At 50.5% G+C, this 23,509-nt stretch overlaps 1 protein-coding gene across 1 annotated transcript in view; it reads right to left on the bottom strand.

Annotated features, from left to right (window-relative positions):
* SMARCC1 (SWI/SNF related, matrix associated, actin dependent regulator of chromatin subfamily c member 1) overlaps nt 1-23,509 on the bottom strand; it is a 68,770-nt gene that overhangs the window by 12,720 nt on the left and 32,541 nt on the right. Inside the window, exons 16-25 of the mRNA XM_048951912.1 lie at nt 22,467-22,580; nt 21,491-21,644; nt 20,722-20,835; nt 18,998-19,057; nt 14,847-15,105; nt 14,097-14,258; nt 5,888-5,943; nt 4,361-4,475; nt 3,348-3,502; nt 730-864 (exon numbers count right to left, since the gene is read on the bottom strand). Coding sequence (XP_048807869.1) covers nt 730-864; nt 3,348-3,502; nt 4,361-4,475; nt 5,888-5,943; nt 14,097-14,258; nt 14,847-15,105; nt 18,998-19,057; nt 20,722-20,835; nt 21,491-21,644; nt 22,467-22,580 — 1,324 coding nt within the window. The remainder of the gene's footprint in view (nt 1-729; nt 865-3,347; nt 3,503-4,360; nt 4,476-5,887; nt 5,944-14,096; nt 14,259-14,846; nt 15,106-18,997; nt 19,058-20,721; nt 20,836-21,490; nt 21,645-22,466; nt 22,581-23,509) is intronic.

The following is a 23,509-nucleotide window of genomic DNA, read 5'->3' as shown; positions in this document are numbered from 1 at the left end:
TGCCCAAGGAGGCTGTGGATGCCCCATCCCTGCAGGCATTCAAGGCCAGGCTGGATGTGGCTCTGGGCAGCCTGGGCTGCTGGTTGGTGACCTGCACACAGCAGGGGTTGCAATGAGATGAGCACTGTGCTCCTTTGCAACCCAGGCCATTCTATCATTCTATAACACATCCATGGTTGCTACCAGCAGTCCCCTCTTCTCATGTGACATCGCTGCTTCCCTGTGCTGCAGCTGCTGCTGCCCTCCCCAGCCAACACAAATCCCTGCCTACAGCAAGCAGTTGGATGGCATCTCACCTGGGGGATTCTTCCAAGGATATCCTCCAAAAACAGGAGGTACACACTTAAAACCAAACCTGCAGAGCAGGTCAGGAAGAGAAGCAGGCAGCACTGGCTCCCCATCCCTCTGGGGAAGCCAGGTGTCCATCACTGCATTCTCTTCCCAGGAAGCAGCAGTGCTTATGTCAGTTATCAGCCAGGTCACAAAGCCTGCACAAAGCTCACATGTAACAGACAGGAAGCAAATCTGTGATGTCCCCACTTTGCTGCTGTGGTAAAGGGAAGATTCTGCATAGCAGGGAGGGCTCCAACAGCACAGTGCAGGGGAACAACAAATTCCAGCTGGGGTAGAAATTGCTGCACAACAGGGAGCAAAGCTGCAGCTGCTGTTAGCACACATGAAGTCTCGCCAGTACTGAGCCCCATTTCAGATCAGCATCCCACTACTTACTGCCTCTTTCTCTCGGTCCATAATGGTTTCCAGCTCCTCGAAATGGCGAAGCTTTATCTCCAGCTTTTTCATCTGTGTTTCCACCAGGAGAGCAACCAGGGACTTGATTTTTCTTTCTTCCACTGCTGCTAGGTGCTGAGAACAAAACAGAGCTCAGCTTTAAATGCATTTCATGGTTACCAGCCCCACCTGCACCTAGCTGTAGCCATTCTGTTCTGTGTCTGGACAGAAATCAGGACTCCAGATTATCAACTTTATGCTCAGAATCAGAAGCCCTCAGGATACTACTAAGCTTTTAAATAGGGGTCTGGCTGTAACACAGGCAGCACTGTGGCTGCTCATTTCTCACTAGCCATCCAACATTCTGGACACAGCATGCCCAGGGGAGATGCAAACAGGGGAGCACCTCACTATAAAGCCATACAACCTCTTGTTGCAGCAGTTCAGCCCCAGGATGGGGCAGAGCCTGACTATGAAAAGGAACTCGAAACAGTCCCATCCAGCTTCTTTTGATAACCAGGCTGCAAGGCTGTGTGTACACAGTGCCAAACAGAACAGGAAAATGCAGACTCCTTGAAAGGCTGTGACAGACACACAGACAGGCACCTGGCATGGGAGACACAGAGCTTCATACATGGCATGAGACAGCCCATGGAATGCTGCACATCTCAGGTGGGAGAGGCACATGAACTCACAAGAGCCCACCAGCTCTCATTGACAGCTTACAGCTCCAAATGAAGCCATGCTCAGAACAGTGCACTGCCACCACAGCATTTCTGCGTGGCACCAGGGCAGTGTCAGTGAGTGGGCTTCAGTGAAACTAAAAGATCTGCAATAAAAGTCGGTGACAAAACTCCCATGGTTGGGACACAAAGCCTCTGATGGACATTTTGCCTGGCTTGAGGTAATTTTAATTATTACACTGTTAGCAAGAAGTCAGGTAAAAGATGTCTACAGTCACAAGCTAGAAAGTTGGGAGACCTCTGTAAGTGTAAAGCAAAGAGAATCTTCCCCCTCCCTGGAAGCACTGCAGGCCAGGCTGGATGGGGCTGTGAGCTGCTGTGCTGGAGGTGTCCCTGCCTGTAGCAGGGGGTTGGAACTATGTGATCCTTAAGGTCCCTTCAACCCCAACCATTCTATGATCCTGTGTGTCTGATCCTCTGTGATTCACCACCTATGGCTGGTCTGTTTTGCCTGACAGTAAGTGGTGATGATTCCTCTGCCTCATCCCAACCCAGGGGTGTTTTCTCATCATATTCCCTCCCCTGGTCCCCCTAAGGGAGGCTGTGAGGGGCTCTGAGCACCCAATGGAGCTGCAGGTGTCTCTGTCTGCAGCAGGGCAGCCCATCCCCATCCACTCAAACAATCCTCCCCTAAATGCTCACATGCACTCCCCAGATAGGACAACTTTCCTCCAATCCTTGGTTCTCCTTATAACTGCAATAATTCCTCTGATATCAAATCAAGAACTTTGTAACAGCTCTTCACATGGCCAGGTCTGGAGCTTAACGTGAAGAACTGAATTAGGCTCAGACAAGACACAGCTCAGCAAGAGCCTTAACACTGTCTGGGTTTTTAAATGCAGCTGGAAGGAGAAATCCCTGCTGCATCTGAATTCTACTCAGAAGCACGAGCACTCTAATTAAAACATATTATTTCCTGTAATGTAAAGCTAGAATTCTTTGGGAATATCAGTGTGATCACAATGAAAACCACCATTAGCTGAGTCCCTCCTCCCTCCAGCACTCGTTAGCACCTAATGGAGGCAAGTGGGATATCGGTTTGATTTGGAGAACAAAGATTTCCATTAAGCAGAGATTAAACTCCATGCTTTAAAGCAAAGCACGGCTGGAAACACTTGCAAGGCTGCTGAGCAGCAGTGGGTTATCCTGTGGGTTATGCAGGTGGAAGGGCCTGGGACTGGAAGCAGTGTGGATGCAGATGTGATGCACAAGGAAGGCGGGCAGAAACCACGTGACATGAAAACAGAGACTGAAAATGATACTGTGAAAGAAGCAAAGGTGTTCTTGTTCCTGCAAAAAGAGAACGAACAAAGGAGATTTTGACCATCAATTGGTCATGATGGGGTGTAAGAGCTACCAGGACAGCGATGCAAAGCACAGCTCATTAAGGGACTGCAGACAAACAAACAGGAGACGAACGATGGCCAAAAGCACGCTGTGAGCTGAAAGCAGCACCTCTGTGCTCAGGTTTCATCCAGCTGCCCATAAAAACCACTGCACCACTGCATCTGAGCACATCGCCTCCTTGCTCCCAATGAGGGGTCACAATGGCACAGCACAAAGGCAACTCGAGGGTGCTGCTTCCTTCAGCACCACAAGCTGAGAGCAGAGGGAAGCCCTTACAAGGGATGCCAAGAGTTACAGCTCTTTCTCAGGGCTGCTCACTGGCTTCATAGAGGCACGAGCAGCGCCTGAATTACGTTACACAGCTTCACTGATGAGGCCAAGCAGAAGAAATCAAAGATGGCATCTGTGGCCTTTCAAGGTATTAGAGATCACAACATGCAATTCTACAGCTCTGGAACAAAAGACCATTTTAAAAAGAGATCTAATGTGAACTGCAAACCAAGCAGTGGATCTGTGTGCAGAACAAACCTTTGCTTTGGTGGCAGCTGAGGCAAGAGCAGCAGCTGCAGCTGTAGCCACATTTCCTTCCGAGATCTCGTGTTCCACTTTCTTCTTCCCAGCCTCCATTTCTTTGTCTTTGCTTGCATCAACGTTCTCCTTGTTCTCTTCTGCCTCCTTTTCTTCTGCAAGAGATTTGTGGCCAAGTTCGTTACGTGCATTCCCCCTTTGTTAGCAGCACGGTGCCAGGACAGGAACTGCACTGCTCTGAGTCAAACCAACCCATTCATCCACACCCCACCAGTCCTACGTTGCTGCTGCTGCTGCCCATCTGAGTGCTGCAGAGGGGACAGCATTAGTTTAAAAGGATCTGATCCAACACACGCTTTCAGTTTCCATCCTGTTTATCCCTTTTCTGCCATCAGTGTGCTTCCACCAGACCTTTTCTAGCTCTATTTCCAGACCAACTCCATTACCACCTCTCCTTTCTGTATGAATTCCAACACATCTCATTCTTCCCGGTGCCAACATGCTGGCTGTAAGCCCCAGGTAAGAGCAATACATCCACCAGGTAAAGAGAACGTGTCAAATAACAAGAGGAACATCCCATGGAGGAACAGCCCATCAAAACAAAGACTGCAGCACCTCACAGGGAAATCACCCCACCGAGTTACTTTCTAAGTGCAGAAGTGGGCAGCCCCATTTCTTTGTGTGTGAGTGGAGTTGTGTGAGTTCTTTGTGATGGAGTGCAATAGAGGCAGAAGAATTTTGACCTACACTTGCTCTCCAACTGTAATTTCTCCACCCAGTCACAACATGCTGTGAAAGAAAGCTCAGCTGAGCTCCAAAAGGAGTTCAAGGAAGAATTCAGTGCCTGAGCTTTGCAGCAAAATTAAACCAGAACGTTTACTACTGAAGCACGAAGCAGCCTGATGTGCAGGAGGAAATACTTCTGCCACAGTTGAGTTTATGGTCCCTTCCAAACACTTCAGAGGAAGGCTATTAAAGCTAGCACAGCCTGAGGAACAGCTGGGGGCCATTACCTGGTTTGGTGTCTGCAGTCGCTTCACTTTCTTGCTCCTTTTCTGGATTCCTCTCATTTTCTCCTTCTTGTACTTTATCACCTTCCTCAATTTCACTCTCTGCTTTGCTTTCAACCTAAACAGGATGAAGGATTGGAGAATGAGAGCTATACGAGGCACCCACTGTTGACTTGGTTGACAGCTTTCAAATTGATTTGCAATCATGAAGGAGGATTAAACTTTAAAGGCTGACTTCTGCTTAAGCCCATTTTGACACTCCTACCAACAACCTGAATAAAGCCAGTAACTGCATCAGCTCCAGCGGCCCAGGCTGAGCTCTCCACCTGGTGGGATGTGACACCCTACAGAACCTGCTGGCACATGTTCTGCTCCCTGCTGTCCCCACGTGGATGTGGGCACACCTCACACCCTGTCCCGTGTTTGTTATGTTAACAGCATTCATAGAACCATAGGATCAATCACAGAACCACACAATGGCCTGGGTTGCAAAGGACCACAAAACTCATCCTGTTCCAACCCCCTGCTGTGTGCAGGTCGCCAACCAGCAGCCCAGGCTGCCCAGAGCCACATCCAGCCTGGCCCTGAATGCATTCATCTGCCCACGTGTTATCTTCAAATTGTGAGGAACTGTAACCACAGCAGTGACCTGTGGGCCCAAATGCCACAGCTGAACTACGTGTTTCTGCCCAGGAATTGGTGGGAGAGCAATGTTTGCAAAAAGGAAGGGAAACAATTTAAATCTGGGTGCCTTAAGCTATCATCAATGGAATCAGCAGCAGCTTCATGCTTAAGACTGCAAGCATCATTTTCCCCTTGGAGATTTCCTGCAGAAAGGAGTTACACTGACCAGCTATAGAGACCTCCACTGAGGTCCACCAACCTCATCTCCCACACCCAGGGGATGGAACAGCTCCCAAAGCAGCACCCAGAGCTGCACACGTTGAACAAGCATTGCTCCCATTGTCACTGCAGAGTTCCAACAGCAGTTAATCATTATTCAGGTTGTCTGCCCAGCTCCACTCGATCATGGTTGCCAAGCACTGCAAGGAACCCAAACAACTCACCGTTTCCCAGGAAGGCCCTCACCCCTCTGATCCTGACAGAGCCAAAAGCTGCTTTCAACTCTGGGAAAGGCAATTTGCCACGAGACAGACTTTTCCAGGGCAAGACTTCAAAGCAACTCCTGCCTTAGACCACTACAAGTCCTGAACAACAGCAAACCAATGTCCTTCTGCAGCTGAAGTCCCCATGATTCATTTGATGCTGACTGCTTTACATTTCCTCCCAGCCCCAAGCTCCTTTTCTCAGGACTAGGAAACAAGATGCTGGCAAAAGAAACGTGGCAATGACTGAAGACCAGACTCACTGCAAGTGGAGTGGGGACTGCAAAGTGCTGGGGAGCACTGCTCTCACAGGACTGACCAGCACACTCCTTCCCCCTGCTTATCAGGCATTTCAGAACGCAGTGATTTGGGTTTGTGAGTGTCAGAAGTGCCTCATCAGAGCCATATGCTGAGCTGAGTTTACCTTCTCAGGCTGCTGCCCATCTGTCTCTGTTTCCATTTTTTCTTCTTCGGCTCCATCTGAGAACACAAATAAAGTATTCAGAATTGTCATAACATTCATTCATTACGCTCATTTCAGAATTAACTCAATTTTCTGTTCCGTGCTGATGATGGTTTATAAGGAAAGCCACACAGCACTGAAATCCTGGAGGACACAAAGCCTCTTACATTAATCTTGGTTTAAAAACCAAGTTTACTTGCAAATGTGAATGTAAGAGGTTTTCTTTTCAGCCCACCGAGCAGGACAAAACGTGGCATTATCTGTGCTCTGCTGATACACCCAGCTCACCCACAGAGGGGGAAACACTCAGCTCTATCAATTTTAGCCACATAAAGAAGAGTTTAACACACAGCTCCGCAGTGCTGGAGTCACACAGTAATTCCCACTGCTAAGTCACAGCATTATACAATATTTTCCCCAGTACAGCCAATTTGGTTCTGTAGATGGTTGTCAGTTACATGATTAACCTCAATTACGGAGCTGCCAGACTTGTAATTCCTCCTCAGCACCGGATCCCCTGAGCTGCTTTTGATGCACGGCCCATCCAGCAGCACTCTCCAGGGCTGCAGGTCAGCTGAAGATTTAAATTCCATCCTGCAGATGCCACAATTCTGTGCTGAGGTTCCCAAAGCAATACCTCATTACTGCCTACGCCAGCACTTGATGCCTTGCAGACAATGCAGTGGAGTTTGCTGGCATTTCACACGCCTTACAGACAGAATTAGAGAAGCATTCAGGTTGGAGGAGACCCCTGAGATCCCCATCCACCCCCCCATGCCCACTGCCCACATCCCTCAGTGCCACGTCCCCACAGCTCTGAACACCCCTGCGATGGTGACCCCCCCTTCCCTGGGCAGCTGTGCCAGCACTGACCACTCTCAGGGGAAAGAACTGTTCCCCATATCCAACCTGTCCCTCCCCTGGTGATCCTGAAGCCATGACCCTTGTTCTATTGCTGTTAGCAGGGAAGAGGTCGACCTCCATCTCACTGCATCAACATATGGAGCCCAATGAATGGGAATTGAATAATAACAATGCTCAAGTCAGAGAAGACAGTTCAAAAGGTGTCCTGTGATGGATGGTCCTGGACAACTCTCCCACCCTCACCATGCTCCTTCATTCTCCCACTTCCTCCCTGGCTGTACTGACAGCAGTACCTGTGGCTTTGTCCTGGAGGCTGGATCAATGAAGTGACCCAAGTTAGAGCCACAGAATGGTTGGGGTTGGAAGGGACCCTAAAGATCATGTAGTTCCAACCCCTGCTGTAGGCAGGGACACCTCCCAGCACAACAGCTGCTCACAGCCCCATCCAGCCTGGCCTGCAGTGCTTGCAGGAAGGGAGCATCCACAGCCTCACTGGGCCCAAACAGTTTGTTGTTTTTTTTTTGCTTTCTCACTAGAAAAAAAACATTTAATATTACAACTGCTGTGGATGTGTGGGTCCAGACAGCACCCACTGCCTCCTGTGCATTCACAGCATCACAGCATGGTTGGGGTGGAAGGGACCCCAAGGATCACAAAGCTCCAACCCCCCACCAATGCAGGGCCACCAACCTCCCCATTTCACAGCAGCCCAGGCTGCCCAGGGCCCCATCCAACCTGGCCTCCAACACCTCCACGGATGGACGGGGCATCACAGCCTCTCTGGGCAGCTGTTCCAGCCCCTCACCGCTCTCACAGCACACAACTTCCCCTCACATCCAACCTCCAGCTGCCCTCCCTCAGCTCCAAACCATTTCCCTCGTCCTGCTGCCATCTCCCCTTGCCAAGAGCTGACTCCCCTCCTGGCTGCAGGCTCCCTTCAGGCACTGCAGGCTGCACTCAGGTCACCCTGCAGCCTCTCTCCTCCATGGTGAACAAGCCCAGCTCCCTCAGCCTGTCTTTGTAGGGAGGTGCTGCAGCCCTCTGAGCATCTCTGTGGCTCCTCTGCACCCTCTCCAACAGCTCCCTGTCTTTCTTGTACTGGAGGCTCCAGACCTGGACACAGCACTGCAGATGGGGCCTCACAAGGGCAGAGCAGAGAGGGACAATCACCTCCTGTCCCTGCTGCCACCCCTCTGCTGATGGAGCCCAGGATACCATTGGCTTTCCAAGCTACAAGAGCACACTGCTGGCTCATGGTCAGTTCTTCACCCACCAGGACTCCCAGGACTTTCTCTGCCTTCTTTCCATTGGGAACCTGCAGCAACTTTACCAGACCCCCAGAAATACCCAACCCTGGCCGCAGTGCCATCGCAGCAGCAGCCATCAGGATGGACATCCAGCCTATGACAACGTGCTTCCTGCTGCTGCCCATCTGGGTTCTGGCTGGTGAGATCGAGCTCTTCAAGCTAATAGCCTCTTATTTACTGTCTGCATGGCATCCAAATAGCTGTGACACAGACATGTGAGGAGCTCTGCCAGCACTGCCAGACCTGGGAGCTGCACAGTGCTTTCTGCCCAGCTCGCAGCCCATTCACCTCTGGCACCTACCAAGGCAGGAATGGCTGGACTGTAAGCGAGCTAAAGGGGCAAAAGGGAAAACAGAGATGCAACCTCTGGCAGTGCTCCAGCAGCACTACCAGCACCATGGCTGTGTGTATGCACTGAGAGAAGGGCTTTAGCAGCAGTGGGGATGCTGTCCTTGGCGCCGACCTCCTGGTGCCAACCCTTGGCTCATTCACTCCTGCTGATCCTGAGGCCTTTCAGGATAAGAGATACCAAATGTGCTGATGGAGAAGGACATGAGATAACAAGTGTTTCGATGCAGAACACCAGGAAGGTGACCGAGCATTGCACCACTTCCCAATACTTTGCCCAAAAATTGTTCTAAAGGCCAAACAACCCCAACTGTTCCATAACAAGACAAGAAGGAAGCTTCAGCACAGCCTTGTGCTCCTTGCCCAGGATCCCACAGCTGCCAGAACAGACACCCCAGTGCAATTTCACATACACAGGCATTAAGAAAGGAGCTTGCTTAGCCCAGGGCTCCAGCACACACTGCTGTACCAACACAGCAGTGCTGCTGGAAAGCCCTCACCCATCTGAAGACACCAGCTGGTGGAGGGGGGCTGTTCTCTGTAATCCTCCTTTTACTGCTGTATGGGAACTGCTGAGTCACGGCCTGAACCTCTGATTGATCACCTGAGGTGAGCCATGAGTCAGCCAGAGGAGCACAGGTGAAGGCAATTCACCTGTGCTGCCGGAAGGGGTGGAGCCAGGCTCCACCCCTCCTGGACCTATTTAAGAGCTGGCTACCAGAGGGGAAGGATCTCTTCTGGAGATCCTCCTCTTTGATATCTTCTAGTGAGCTCAACCCAAGGGTAAGCTCTTCTACTTATTCTCTTTTGTGATCCTTGTTTGCTTTGCCTCACTCTTTTGATTATATTGCAATTATAATATCTTGGTTATACAGCTTTGCCTTACTCTTTTGAGTATATTGCAATTACAACATCTTGGCTATACAACTGCTAATTCCCCCCTGCTGCGCTGAAGCAAAACAGAGGCACAGAATGCATCCCTTCAACAGCAATAGCTCTGTAGAAAAGTTTTTACAGAAGCCCCTGCCATGTATATAAGAAAATCATTAAACAGTGTAGAAGAAAAATACATTGAAATCTCTGACCAAGATGATGGTTTCCTGACTTGAAGAAGATAAATCTACTTATCCAACCCATCTGCCACCATGATTCAATTCGTGGTGGAAAGGGAAGCACCTCAGAAGTTACAGCTCAGAACAAATCCCATAGGACACGGGCTTTCTTGCTCTACCCAAAAGCCAAACTCAGGTCTTTCAGATAGGACTGAATTCCCCCTTCTGTTCTAACCTCAGTCCTGGAGGTGGGGGTTTCTGTGTTCTGAGTACAACACACAGCAAAGCTGCCAGTCTCAGGGTAAAGAAAAGCAGTGGATGGTGCAGCGTGGTGCCCTGCTGCACCCAGAGATCTTCATGTGGGTCGTGCTGTGCAGCTGCACGGCCAACCACTGCTGCTGCTCCTCAGGCATTCACTGCTAAACTCCACAGCAGCCGAGATGAGCTCCATCAAGTATTCCTTTTTCACTTGCAGATCCTGGTGGCTATCGCTAGTGATGCTGCCACAGAAGATGTGCCAAGGCAAACACACTGCAAGGGTCACAGAGCTGGCCACAGAATGGTTAGGCTGGAAGGGACATTCCAGCCCAGCCCTCTGCCATCTCAGGGCTGCTACCCACCAGTTCTGGCTGCTCAGGGCCCCATCCAGCCCAGCATGCTCCTTCCTCTGAGCCTTCACATGGAAAGTTCTCAACTAAAACCATCACAGCATTCTCAGCAGGGAACAGCAAGTACTCCTGGACTCTCTGAGCACACTTGAGTGACTCTTTCAGAAATTCTCCCGTATCAGAGGGTCACATTCAGCTACAGAAAGAATTAGGAGGTATGTTATGTGTGACAGCAAGATTACTGTGAACATCCTGACTTAACTTAGGTCTGCAAGTCCTGGCTGTAAGAAAACATGTTGTTCTGAACTGAGGATGACAACTCAAGGCAGGTTGGAGTCAATGGATTTTGAGAAGTGCTGCCCTGTGTCAGCTCCCAGGCCACCATCTGCACTGACAGCTCCTGCTGGCTGTGCCATTCATTCCATACTTGTGCACACCAAGGAGCCCACGTGGAAGTCCTACATGCAGTAAGAAGGGAGCTGCTGCTTGTTAGTTTGGGAGTTACAAATCGGTTTAGCTGGGCTCAAGCAGGTTTTTGCTTCTGGATGAAAGGTAATTCCAGTACCTTGTAAGCAATTAACATCCAATGAAAATGAATCACAAACTCAAGTACGAAAAGATCTGCAAAGGAAAAATAGATGTATTTCTGAGCCCCCACGTGAGAGGTAGGAGAAACCACTCCTGCATTTCTGCAAGACACAAACACAGCCTTCCTGACTTTGTGACGTGATGGCATCAGGTCACAGAGAATAAAACTGGTGATGCAAATGAGCGCTGATTGCTGGAGATGCACGTTTCTAACACCAAAGGGGGAGACTTGACTGTAATAAGAAAGACCCTGCAATCCTTTTTACAGGACAGCCACGATGCTCTGACACCACTCAGAGGTTTTGGAATGTGAAACCCGCAGGATGGGAGAGAAGAAAGGAGAGCTGCTCCTCACCCCCATGGCAGGAGCTGTGCTGAGCCCTGGGGCTCCAGCTGTGGGGAGGGAAGCTGCCCATTTCAGCAGGGCTTGGAATACTTCCGAGTTAAAGCACAGCCTGGGGAACCCACAAGAAATCATCCTGCCACAAATGAGGTAAAAAAGCTTCTCCTCCATACCCATGTTTGGCTTCTCTACTGTACGTCACAAGACTGGCTGTAAAGTGTTAAATTTAATCATCACTTACGTTGCTTACAGTTGCAGTGGAGTAGTAAATCAGAGCACCATTCCCCCACTGTTTGCTGTCACAGATGAGCTACAGTGCAAAGCATCCATACCCCACCAGGGAAACAGTGCCAGGGAAATACTTGGTAGCTAAGGCCTGAATCCACACATAGCTGCCTCCACCACGGGCATTTCAGAGACTCCCCAGTGCCCCATTTGGCACACATATATGCAGGCAGTGCAGTTAATCACCTCTGGAAAGTTATTAGGAAAGCACACATGCTCAGAGGAGATGTGGGAGGAACGCTGAGCACACGGGTGTGCTGCACACTGCTCTGCAGCTCTGTCCCCACCCGCAGAGCCGGGCTCCTTTGGTGGCTCATTTTCATTACAACAGAAGCATCTCCCATCACACTGATAACACACAGCCCTGGGAAGCCTCTCTTGACTCTGCTGGGCTTTACAGTTTCAATCTGAAAGGAGCCACGGCTTGGAGATTCCAACAAGGACTGGACAGCCCGTGTTCCTGGATATCAGCGGTGCCTCCAGGAAGCGCTCCAGCTCTGCTTTCCCCTTTTGCTCTCTGCAATGCCTATAACTCACCAACACTAAGAGCTTTACTTCTAAAATACACCAGCTGACGAGCTCTAATTACAGTACAGAAGCCACAATGGGCATTTTCAGCTCTCTGTGGTGAGATGCACCTCTTTGGGTCCAGCCACCAAAGCACAGCTGCAGCTCAGCCCAGCAAACCCAACTGGGCCCTAAAGCACGACCCACAGCTGAGCTGGAGGTGCTGATCACAGTGACCCACTTCACTGCTGCTCAGCAGCTCCCCAGGGAGAGCCATCTGCTGTTGTCCTAATTTATGCCATTAGTCACAGCCCAACACAAATCGCATTAGCCATAACAGGGCAGTATTACTTATACAACTCAGTGCAGCTCATTCAGAAGTAATCGTGTTATGGGCAGCTGCTCTCCAGCTCCACACATTACATGACAAGCATCTCAACGGTCCTGCCTGCAAGTTGTGGGCAAGGTTCTCCTAAAGGAAGGGCTGCCAGACCAGCAACTCTGCCAGTGACGTGGATATGGTGAACTGCCACAACTGTGCTGCAGGATGGAGAAGGAAGGCTCAAAGAACTCATGATAGAGGTCCTTGGGGTGAATACTACAGCAAAAGTTGTTCTCAGAGCATCAGAGAATCATTCAGGTTGGAAGAGGCCACCAAGACCAGCAAGTCCAACTGCCAGCCATTCCACCATGCCCACAGTGTCGCGTCTCTATGGTCCTGGAACACCCCTGGGATGGTTACCCCCATCCCCTGGGCAGCTGTGCCACTGCTCAACTGCTCTTTGGAGAAGAAATTGTTCCCAGTATCCAACCCCACCTTCTTCCAGCTCAAGCTGAGGCCACCACCTCTCATTCTATCAACAGGAACACAGAAAAGGGGCACAAAATCACGCTGGACATTAAGTAACTCTTCACCTTCAGTTGTATGGACTGGAGCACCGTCCCTCACCATCCCATCACGCAGTGTGCACTGTGCTCATGTCTCTGGACAGGCTGACAGCAACACAAGGATGAGATGCACAAAGCCAGGTCCAACCAACCCCCCGTCAGCCCAGAGCACAGCCAGCACTGTTCTGACCAAAGCTACTTGCTGAACTCACCACTGTCATCTGCAGCGAGCTGAACGAAGCAGCAGCCAGCAGTGCTGGAGTGAACAATAATGCTACACTGAGGAGCTGGCAGATCTGTGCAAAGCTCAGGAGATGAAGGGATCTGAGAAACTAGCAGGTATGCAGCTAAATATCCCTCTGTGCTCACCTTACTGCTGTGCAATCATAGAATGGTTGGGGTTGGAAGGGACCTTAAGGATCACGTAGTTCCAACCCCTGCTGTAGGCAGGGACACCTCCCAGCACAGCAGCTGCTCACAGCCCCATCCAGCCTGGCCTGCAGTGCTTCCAGGCAGGGGGCATCCACAGCCTCACTGCACAACCTGTGCCAGTGTCTTGCCATGCTCACAGTTCTTTACTCCTCATTTCTTCCTCATATCTGGTCTGTATCTGCCCTCTTCCACTTTACAGCCATAAGGAGAGCCAATGTAGAGCTAAGGTGTCTGAGAAACAACACGTTCAACTGGACCACAAAGAGCCAACAGAACTCAGCTTGCTGTGTCATAACCACAACACTGGAAAGGCAGCACTGTCCAACTGCTCCAATCCACAGGACTGGCATGAAATCTGCTCTGCTATTTCTGCCCATTCAACTCATGCATATGCCAAGCAAGAAAACTTCCATTAATCCACAGCAGGAAAACAAACTGCTAGAACTAAAGGCGGTGCTGAGTTATTAACTTGTTGTCAGGAGCCAATAACCATAGAATCCCACAATGGCCTGGGCTGCAAAGGAGCACAGTGCTCATCTCATTGCAACCCCCTGCTGTGTGCAGGTCACCAACCAGCAGCCCAGGCTGCCCAGAGCCACATCCAGCCTGGCCTTGAATGCCTGCAGGGATGGGGCATCCACAGCCTCCTTGGGCAACCTGTGCCAGTGCCTCACCACCTTCTGGGGGAAAAACTTCCTCCTCATATCCAACCCAAACCTCCCCTGTCTCAGTTTAAGACCATTCCCCTTGTCCTGTCACCATCCACCCTCTCAGTTACAAATCCTACAGCCCGCCTGCTGTAATGCTGCAGCAAGCACAAGAGGAATGACCATCCCTGGTGCTGCCCCTTACCAACAGCATCTCCTGCTGCAGGTGGGCTCAGTCAATCCAGAGGCACAAGAAGGGCCCAGCACAGCTGTGTGCAGCTCTCTGCATTCAGATGCTCACCCATCTTTTCTGGCTCGTCCGGCCCCGTCCCAGCAATGCAGCTGCTCTCCAGCCCATAGGTGGGATCCACCTTCCCTGAGGCACGTGCTGCTTCCTGCACTTTCTTCACGTGGGCTTCCACCAGCTCCAGGGGCACCTCCTCTCTGACGCGAGAGAACTCCTCTGTGAACAATTAGCCATGATGTTACTTGGGGGGTTATTAAAGGAAAATTAATGGTTACGATCTCAAATCAGCACGCAGGTGAGCCTGGTGTCAAAATGAGTTCTCAAAGATGTATCTGAGAGAGCATGTTCCTTCTTTCTGCATTCAGTGCCTGATTTTCTCTCTCCAATGCGGTACGAGAGACTCTTTCCAATCACATACATTTGGTTTTACATGTGAAAATAAGGGAAAAAAACTCCCAAATCCTATTTCATTGAGTTTCCCAGGGGGTACAGCTGTGGTTGAGAGTTTCAACAGTAGGAAATGGGAAAATGGAAGTTTAGCATTGTGCATTTACACACAGCCAGCCAACTGCAATCAGCCACTGCAACTCCAGGGCAGCGCCTGCAAAGCACCACAGGGCAGTGAGCACAGAAAGGGAACTCAATGGCTTCTAAGAGTTATTCCAGCCTGTCTACAAAGCAAGTTCCAGTGCACCAAAATACACTGCTGGCCGTTAGACCTGAGAACATCTCACCGTCTCCAAGAACCTGTAGGAACTGAGATGCACAGAGGAAGTGGAAATAACTGCAGGGATGAACTCGTACCTAAGGCAGCCTTTGCTGCTGCTGATGCCACACGAGGGTCCACCACCGATGCCAGGAAAGCAACAGTGCTCATCACGGGGTTGCCAGACTGGCTGAAGGGCACAGGCTGGTAGGCCAGGGGGCCGAGGGACGCATCCGAGTTCTCCAGGTAGGGGTCTTCAATGGGGAGCCTTAGGAAATGCAGGATGCACTCATCCTGGGTGCGGCTGCCAACGTGCTCCGAGACCTTGTTCCAGTCGTCCTTGTACATCTCCAGGGCCTGTGAGAGAAGGAGGTACCTTATGTACATTCATTGATCTGGGGAAAAGCACCACCACTCCACCTTGTGCAACGCTGGTTATTTCAGTGAGGCAACAGAAGATGGAATGCAATGACTATTTAAGTTATTTTGGTGCTCCAGGGAGCTCATCTCACTGGGATCTCAGTGCCACCCTGCACAGACCATCACACAAGTTTATGCTGTTACTGTATTGCAAGAAAAGTCAGAGGATTTGGGATTTACTTTTAACATTTGTACAGGCTGTGTGCCCCCTCCTCATGCAGAACCAAGGTTTGCCTCTCCTGCCAAGTCTCACCGAATGCTTTTTAATTCCCATAAGAATTCCCCTTCAGGGCACTTGTGCTCTCATTTGTGCCTTAATGCACTGAGCTCTTTGGGGCAGAAACAATATTTATTTCACATATGTGTACTGCATATGACAGTGAAGTCCAACTCCTCCACTCAGCAGATGTCAGGAAAATGAAAGAGCATCAGACCAATACACCAGGAAAAAAGGAAATCACAGAACGGCCTGGGTTGCAAAGGAGCACGATGCTCATCCAGCTCCAACCCTGCTGTGTGCAGGTCACCAACCAGCAGCCCAGGCTGCCCAGAGCCACATCCAGCCTGGCCTTGAATGCCTGCAGGGATGGGGCATCCATCATCAAAAACATCCTACATCACAAAGCCAAAAGAGGCAGGTTTACTAGCAAATACTCATTAGTTTATTATTAGCAAGCATTCAGGTTAGCAAATGGTTATTTATGTAAGCCCCCTGACAAAGTAATGCCTTCCAGATTAAATCAGTCATGTCGTAACCCTTCATTCCAGTCACTGTGAGAACTACTTAAACAAAGCCTCAATAAAGAATTTAACAACTATGACACACGTCCATTAGTTTTGGAGAAACTAATTAATTAGTCCTGTTACAACTATAAATATTTATGGAATCACTGAATCACTATGGCTGGAGAAGACTTCTGAGATCCCCAAACCCAGCACCCCCCCCATGCCCACTGCCCACATCCCCCAGTGCCACATCCCCAGGGCTCAGGAACAACCACTGGGACAGTGACTCACAATGTAATTGGCTTGGAAGTCTACTTGGTTTGTCCTTACACAGAGCAGTACAACAGAAATAAAGGGAAGCTGTTTGGATGTGAGGGGAAGTTGTGTGCTGTGAGAGCGGTGAGGGGCTGGAACAGCTGCCCAGAGAGGCTGTGATGCCCCGTCCATCCGTGGAGGTGTTGGAGGCCAGGTTGGATGGGGCCCTGGGCAGCCTGGGCTGCTGTGAAATGGGGAGGTTGGTGGCCCTGCATTGGTGGAGGGTTGGAGCTTCGTGATCCTTGAGCTCCCTTCCAACCCAGCCATTCTGTGATGCTGTGTGTGATTCTGTGGTTCTGTGATTGTTTGTGCATCACTTCACAGGAAGCTGCTGGGCATCCCAGCAATAATCCAGAGCAAGAGAAGAGCCATACTGGAGCTAAGCTTTGCATCATGAGAGCGTGGAGGATCCCCATGCTAATCACAGAACGGTTGGGTTGGAAAGGACCTCAAGGATCACGAGGCTCCAACCCCCCACCAATGCAGGGCCACCAACCTCCCCATTTCACAGCAGCCCAGGCTGCCCAGGGCCCCATCCAACCTGGCCTCCAACACCTCCACGCATGGACGGGGCATCACAGCCTCTCTGGGCAGCTGTTCCAGCCCCTCACCGCTCTCACAGCACACAACTTCCCCTCACATCCAACCTCCAGCTGCCCTCCCTCAGCTCCAAACCATTTCCCTCCTCCTGCTGCCATCTCCCCTTGCCAAGAGCTGACTCCCCTCCTGGCTGCAGGCTCCCTTCAGGCACTGCAGGCTGCACTGAGGTCACCCCGCAGCTTCTCTTCTCCATGCTGAACAAGCCCAGCTCCCTCAGCCTGTCTTTGTAGGGAGGTGCTGCAGCCTCTGAGCATCTTTGTAGCAAATCCCTGCTGCCATGGGCTTCTCATAGCACACATCTGCAGGTATGATGTAGGGCAGAAGACAAAGCCCTCCTGCTTTCCACCTTTCTCCCTGTGACACCTGAGTTTCCCTAAGTAAGCAGGAGCACAGATGCATTAAGATAAGAACAAACCACTGAGGTCACCAAGCCTAAGTCAGCCCACCAGCACCACACAGCTCAGTGTGATGGGCAGCCCTGCCCAGGGAAGCTGTGCTCCTGCTGAGGTGAGCTGGGGGAAAAGAACACGGCAGGACCTTGCAGCCCACAGAGCAGACAGCGAGGGGAGGAGCTTTAAAAGCTCAACAGAAGAATGATGTGGGTCAGACACTCTTCTCTGGAACTGAAGTTCCCAAACTGCTCAGGATCTGCTCTCCCAGCCTCCTCCCAGCCTTGCTGCAGTGCTTAAAGCAATGTGACACTGCTCAGTTCACTGGGCCAGACTCGTGGCAAAGTATTTATTCCACATTCAGCATTCATTCCACTTCCCCTAAATCCATCTAGCTACGTGTCATTGCTTCCCCACTGCAACCACTCTACCATACCAGATGGAGCTCTGCTTTTCGCAGCCACACAGCAGCTTTTCACTCACTCTCCTTCATTCCCTGTTAAGACTTCTGGTGTCCTCCTAGAAACAGCTGAGAGCTCTGGAACAGCACGGAGAGGCAGAGCAGGGAGGGAAACCCAACCCCTCTCCACTGCTCAGCCAACAGGAGGAAGGATGGGCATTATTTTAGATAATTATTTTACATAGCACTTATTCTTTGGAACCACACCACACATATATTTGCCCAAAGCTGCCCTGAGGATTTAATTGGACTGAGCTGCCTCGTTACAGCTGCATTACTTATGCTTGAACTGGTATTCTCCCTTTACTGATTTATTCATAGGTTAAATCCACGAAGAATGAGAACATTAATAATTGAAATTCACATTAAATACATTTGCAATCTCCAGACTTTGTTTGTTTTTCTAAAAGAAAAATGAATATGCTGTCTGGACTATTTCATTACATTGCTGCTTGCTATGTGTGAGTGTAAGGTATAAACATTTAATATTAGTAACAGGAGTAGAAGAAGCCAGCACATCAAGATAAGCCCTGTCAGAAAACCATATCTTCACTGTTGTCTCCCATAAGCAAAGTCCTTCCCCAGGCTGCTATGAAGGTATGGAGCAGAGTGCAGACAGACACCCAAACCTGGAACGAATTAACGTGCTGGATTGAAGGCTACCAAATAAAAAGCTTCCTTTATTAACAGGCAAAGCACAGGAAAACAATCAGTGTGTTAAATAATTCAACTTCCAAAGTGGCTGCTTGCAGCTCCCTGAACTGTTATGGCTTACTGGACAGCTTGTAAAGATCAAGAGAACTTCACAATGTTCTTAGGTGCAGATAAAGCATTCCTTGAGGGGCACGGTGTGCTGCTAAGTGCTGCTCAATGCAAAGACCCCCCTGCACTGCAAGATCTGCTCTGGGCTTTGTGCAAACATTCCTAAGCGTTCAATTCCTGAGTTGCAGCTACAGTCAGATAGGAGCAAACCTCAAAGAACACGACGTGCCCTCAGCACGCAGATGCTTCCCCTCTATCTGTGTAGCAGCAGTGCTCTTGTGGAGATGATGGTCAAAGAAAGAGATACAGCCTCGAAGGAGAACTGCAGCTTTTTACCAGCCCCAAAGCCACAGCAGCAGCAGACAGCCTCGTGCACACACCTAACCCCACCACTCGTCCCTCCAACTGCTGGGTCTCAGCATTGCTTCCCACTGTAAACAGCTCTCCAGCAAAAGGATGTTGTTGTCATCCATCTCAACTCCAAAAGAACTACCAAACCTACACAACCATCTTCCTTTATGTGTAACACCCTGCACGGCTTTGTCTCCTGGCCTTCAGTTTTCCCCCATGAACTTACTTCTAACAGCAGCAGCGTCTCCTGCTCCGTCCATTCTCTTCCAGCACTGGCACCTTTACTCTGCAAAAGATAAGGAAAACATGAAATACTGCTTTCTTTGTGCAGAACTTGAAGAAAATAACAATGGAAGGAGAAGAATCTGTTATCTGACCCACTCAGAGATCCACCTTGCACAGTATTCCTACTACAGCAAACAAAGCCCTGCTCATCCCGTCCAGTTCACACACTCTGTTCTCATAGCTCAAACAAGCTGGGCAGTGCCTTCCTGCACATTTGCACAGTGGGTGTTTGGCTTTTTTTTTAATTAGCAAAAAAAAAAAAAGTGAATTATCTGAAAAGACAGCAGCAATCATTGGAACACAGTCAATGCATTTAGCAATTGGCTGCTCCAAGGGTTACAGCTCCCAAATCTTGTGGTTACCTCCTCAGATCTCCTAGAAGAACTGCACAAAGCATACCCTTTAACTCCTACAGACACTCAGCTATTACACAGCAGATGAAGACAAAAGCAGCTCGCCACCTGCTTATAAAAGGACACTGCCTAGATTGCACATCTCTGTGTAAAACCACACCAAAATGAAAGCGTGTCCTATTTCTAACAGCTCATTAACCCACAGAGAACGTGAGACCAAGGGATCAGTCTTGTGGCTGCTCAGCTCTCATGCAGGCTGCTATGAGCAGCCAAAACAGCTGCCACAGACATGCTAAACAAGGGGAGAAATGAACTTCTGCTTGTAAATCTGCTCAGATTTGTTGCTAAAGATGCGTGTGAACAGAACTAGAGTCTAGAACCATGAAAAGATTTATGAGTTTGGTGATTATTTGGTGAATTGCTGAAGCAAAAATGTCATTCCATGCAATGTGACACAGAACCAAGCTCTGTAACAGATGTTGCCCTATAGAAGGGACCTCAAGGATGACGAAGCTCCAACCCCCCACCAATGCAGGGCCACCAACCTCCCCATTTCACAGCAGCCCAGGCTGCCCAGGGCCCCATCCAACCTGGCCTCCAACACCTCCACGCATGGACGGGGCATCACAGCCTCTCTGGGCAGCTGTTCCAGCCCCTCACCGCTCTCACAGCACACAACTTCCCCTCACATCCAACCTCCAGCTGCCCTCCCTCAGCTCCAAACCATTTCCCTCCTCCTGCTGCCATCTCCCCTTGCCAAGAGCTGACTCCCCTCCTGGCTGCAGGCTCCCTTTAGGCACTGCAGGCTGCACTCAGGTCACCCTGCAGCTTCTCTTCTCCATGCTGAACAAGCCCAGCTCCCTCAGCCTGTCTTTGTAGGGAGGTGCTGCAGCCCTCTGAGCATCTCTGTGGCTCCTCTGCACCCTCTCCAACAGCTCCCTGTCTTTCTTGTCCTGAGGGCTCCAGCCCTGGACACAGCACTGCAGGTGGGGCCTCATGAGATCAGTGCAGAGAGGCACAATCACCTCCCTGTCCCTGCTGCCACCCCTACAGAGCTTTTTAATTGAAATTAAAATATCAAATGAGGATAACATGAATTCAGTGTCCGCAGACTGACAGCACTGAATAGTTTGGGACAGGCACGTGGTCCACAAAACTGTGTATCCAACATGAATACAGTGAGGCATCTCAGTGTGAGATCTTAAGTGGGAATCTAAGAGCAACAAGGCATTTCACTATCATCTAGAGGAGGACAACTGAGGAAGAATGCTTAATAGAAGCCACAAGGGAACAGAAATCCAAATGCACTTACCTTTGCTAAAGTCTTTTTTGAGTAAATGTCTGTGCGAAGTCCAAAGTTCTGCAGGTCAGTGGGTTTCTCTTTGTTTTTTTCAGGAAAACTCAGCATCTGCTGAGCAGCTGGGATCTGTGAAGAAACATGAAAGGAAGGACAGAGGGTCAGGAGCTGAAAGGCATCCCGAGTTTTCAGACAAATATTGAGCAGAACACAGAACCAACAAAACAGCTCAACATGATGACTTATGGAGATGCCTTTACACAGCATCAGCTGCACACAGTGCAGGACTGGTTCAGGAGAGAAGGGAGACCTCATGGTGGCCTTCCAGTGCTTGAAGGGAGCAGATAAACAGAAGGAGGAGCGGCTGTGTGTGAGGGTGGGTGGTGATGGGACAAGGGGAATGGTTTTAAAGTGAGACAGGGGAGGTTTGGGTTGGATATGAGGAGGAAGTTTTTCCCCCAGAGGGTGGTGAGGCACTGGCACAGGTTGCCCAAGGAGGCTGTGGATGCCCCATCCCTGCAGGCATTCAAGGCCAGGCTGGATGTGGCTCTGGGCAGCCTGGGCTGCTGGTTGGTGACCTGCACACAGCAGGGGTTGCAATGAGATGAGCATTGTGCTCCTTTGCAACCCAGGCCATTCTATGGTTCTATGATATGATGTGACTCAACAGGCCCATTTCTGAGCTCACGAACATCTTCCATGAGCAACACATGCAGACAATATTCCCCTGCATGACACTGAGCAGATCTGCCACCTCCCACCCCCAGGGCAGTGCAGGGCTCACCTGCGGGGTGCGGATGTGCAGAGGCATGAGGCCGGAGGGCGTATCAGCGAGCACATTGAAGTGAGGGGTGGGAGGAGGGCCCATGGCCATGGGGCGGCTCTCTGGGTCCACCTGGTAGTTGATGAGACCCCACTGCTCCAGAAAAGCATGCACTCTGAAACCAAAGGACAAATCCGAATGTTAAGAAACAAAGTGAGACTGCAAAGAGAGCTGAGGAACAGGCTTTGGTTTTGGATCAGATAGCCTCATCAGCTCCCACAGATCTTCACTGATCACAAGAGCAATAAATACTACACGCTGTGTGGACCTGACTATTACTTCAACATGATAGCTAAATGTAACATGGTAACAGAACAACAGGACATTTAATTAAAGACGAAGCAAAGCTAGGGCTGCACACGTGGAGCCATCTGCAGCCATCACACCAATGTGAGGGCTGCACAACCCCTTTCTTTCCTCTCTCACCATCCGTAGCTGTTCTTCATTGGATCTACCATCAGTAACGCCTGAGATTCCAGGGCTCTGCTGCACCCTACAACTTAAGACTGATGAAACAGGTAAAAGCAGCAACACTGAACTGCAAACCCAGGAACTCTGAAAAAACTCCCCATGCTGAATAAACAGCAGACACTAAAGGTTAAGATCCCAACTCTGTAGGTTCAGGGAGCACCCAGAGTATCACAAATAAAGGACAGCATAACACAGTCTGGCTGTAAGAAGAGGCTGAACAGACTGCTGATGAAACAGCACAGTGACTACAGGCTGGGGGTCAGGCTGGATGGGCTCTGAGCAACCTGACCTAGCTGTAGGCGTCCCTGTTCAGTGCGGAAGAGTTGGACTAAATGACCTTTAAGGGTCCCTTCCAACTCAAACTGCCCACACACATCTCGTCTACCAGGGCATTTCCATTGCTAAAGCAGCCCTATTTCCTTTTCTTCTAGTGAAAGCAGTGGCTGAAAGATGGATGTTTCCTCACCTCATGACAGCACACACATCTCCAGTCAGGTTCCTCCTGCAGGCAGTGCTGGTCAGGTACTCCTGGGGGTTCAGGCGATAGGTGTCGATCATGAAGTTGCGGTAAGCCAGGTATCTGCAAGAGTTGGTACAGAGCTCATGTTGGATGCTGATGCCTAACAGAGTTTCACAGGATCACAAGGTTGGAAACGACCTGCGAGACCAAACAGTCCAACTGCCCTCCCATCACCACAAGCACTGAACAGATCTCGCAGCTCCTCATGCAGGCGCCTCTTGAACACTGCCAGGGACGGCGACTGCACCACCTCCCTGGGCAGCCATTCCATGCCTGACCGCTGAGACAAAAAGTTCTTCCTCATGTCCAACCCAAACCTCCTCTGCTACAACTTCTGGCCGTTTCCTCGGGTCCTGTTTGTTGCCTGGGAGAAGAGGCCAAACCCCTCCTCACCACAGCCTCCCTTCAGGAAGTTGTACAGTGCAGTCAGGTCTTCCCTGAGCTCCTCTTCTCCACACTGAACAATCCCAGCTCCCTCAGCCGCTCCTCATATTTGTGCTCCACACCCCTCACCATTTCGCTGCCCTTCTCTGCACACGCTCCAGGGCTCCATGTCTTTCCTGCAGTGAGGGGCCCAAAACTGAGCACAGTGCTCAAGGTGCAGGGGCTCTCAAGCACAGGGGATGCTCACCTCCCTGCTCCTGCTGGCCACACCATTTCCAATGCAGGCCAGGATGCCGTTGGCCCTCTTGGCCACCTGGGCACACTGCTGGCTCGTGTTCAGCCCAGCACCAACAACCAGCACCCCCAGGTCCCTTTCCTCTTCACACTCACCCAGCCACTCGTCCCCAGGTCCATCGCGCTGCATGGGTTGCTGTGCCCAAAGAGCAGGACCCGGCACTTGGCCTTGTTGAACCTCAGCCCAGCCATCCAGCTGATCCAGATCCCTCTGCAGGGCCTCCCTGCCCTCAGGCAGATCCACACCACCTCCCAGCTTGGTGTCATCTGCAGACTTACTGAGGTGCACTCAATGCCCTCATCCAGGTCAT

Source organism: Lagopus muta, chromosome 7, assembly GCF_023343835.1.
Source record: "Lagopus muta isolate bLagMut1 chromosome 7, bLagMut1 primary, whole genome shotgun sequence".
In the NCBI taxonomy this organism is placed as follows: Eukaryota; Metazoa; Chordata; class Aves; order Galliformes; family Phasianidae; genus Lagopus; species Lagopus muta.
This window is presented reverse-complemented; position numbering and strand designations above follow the sequence as displayed.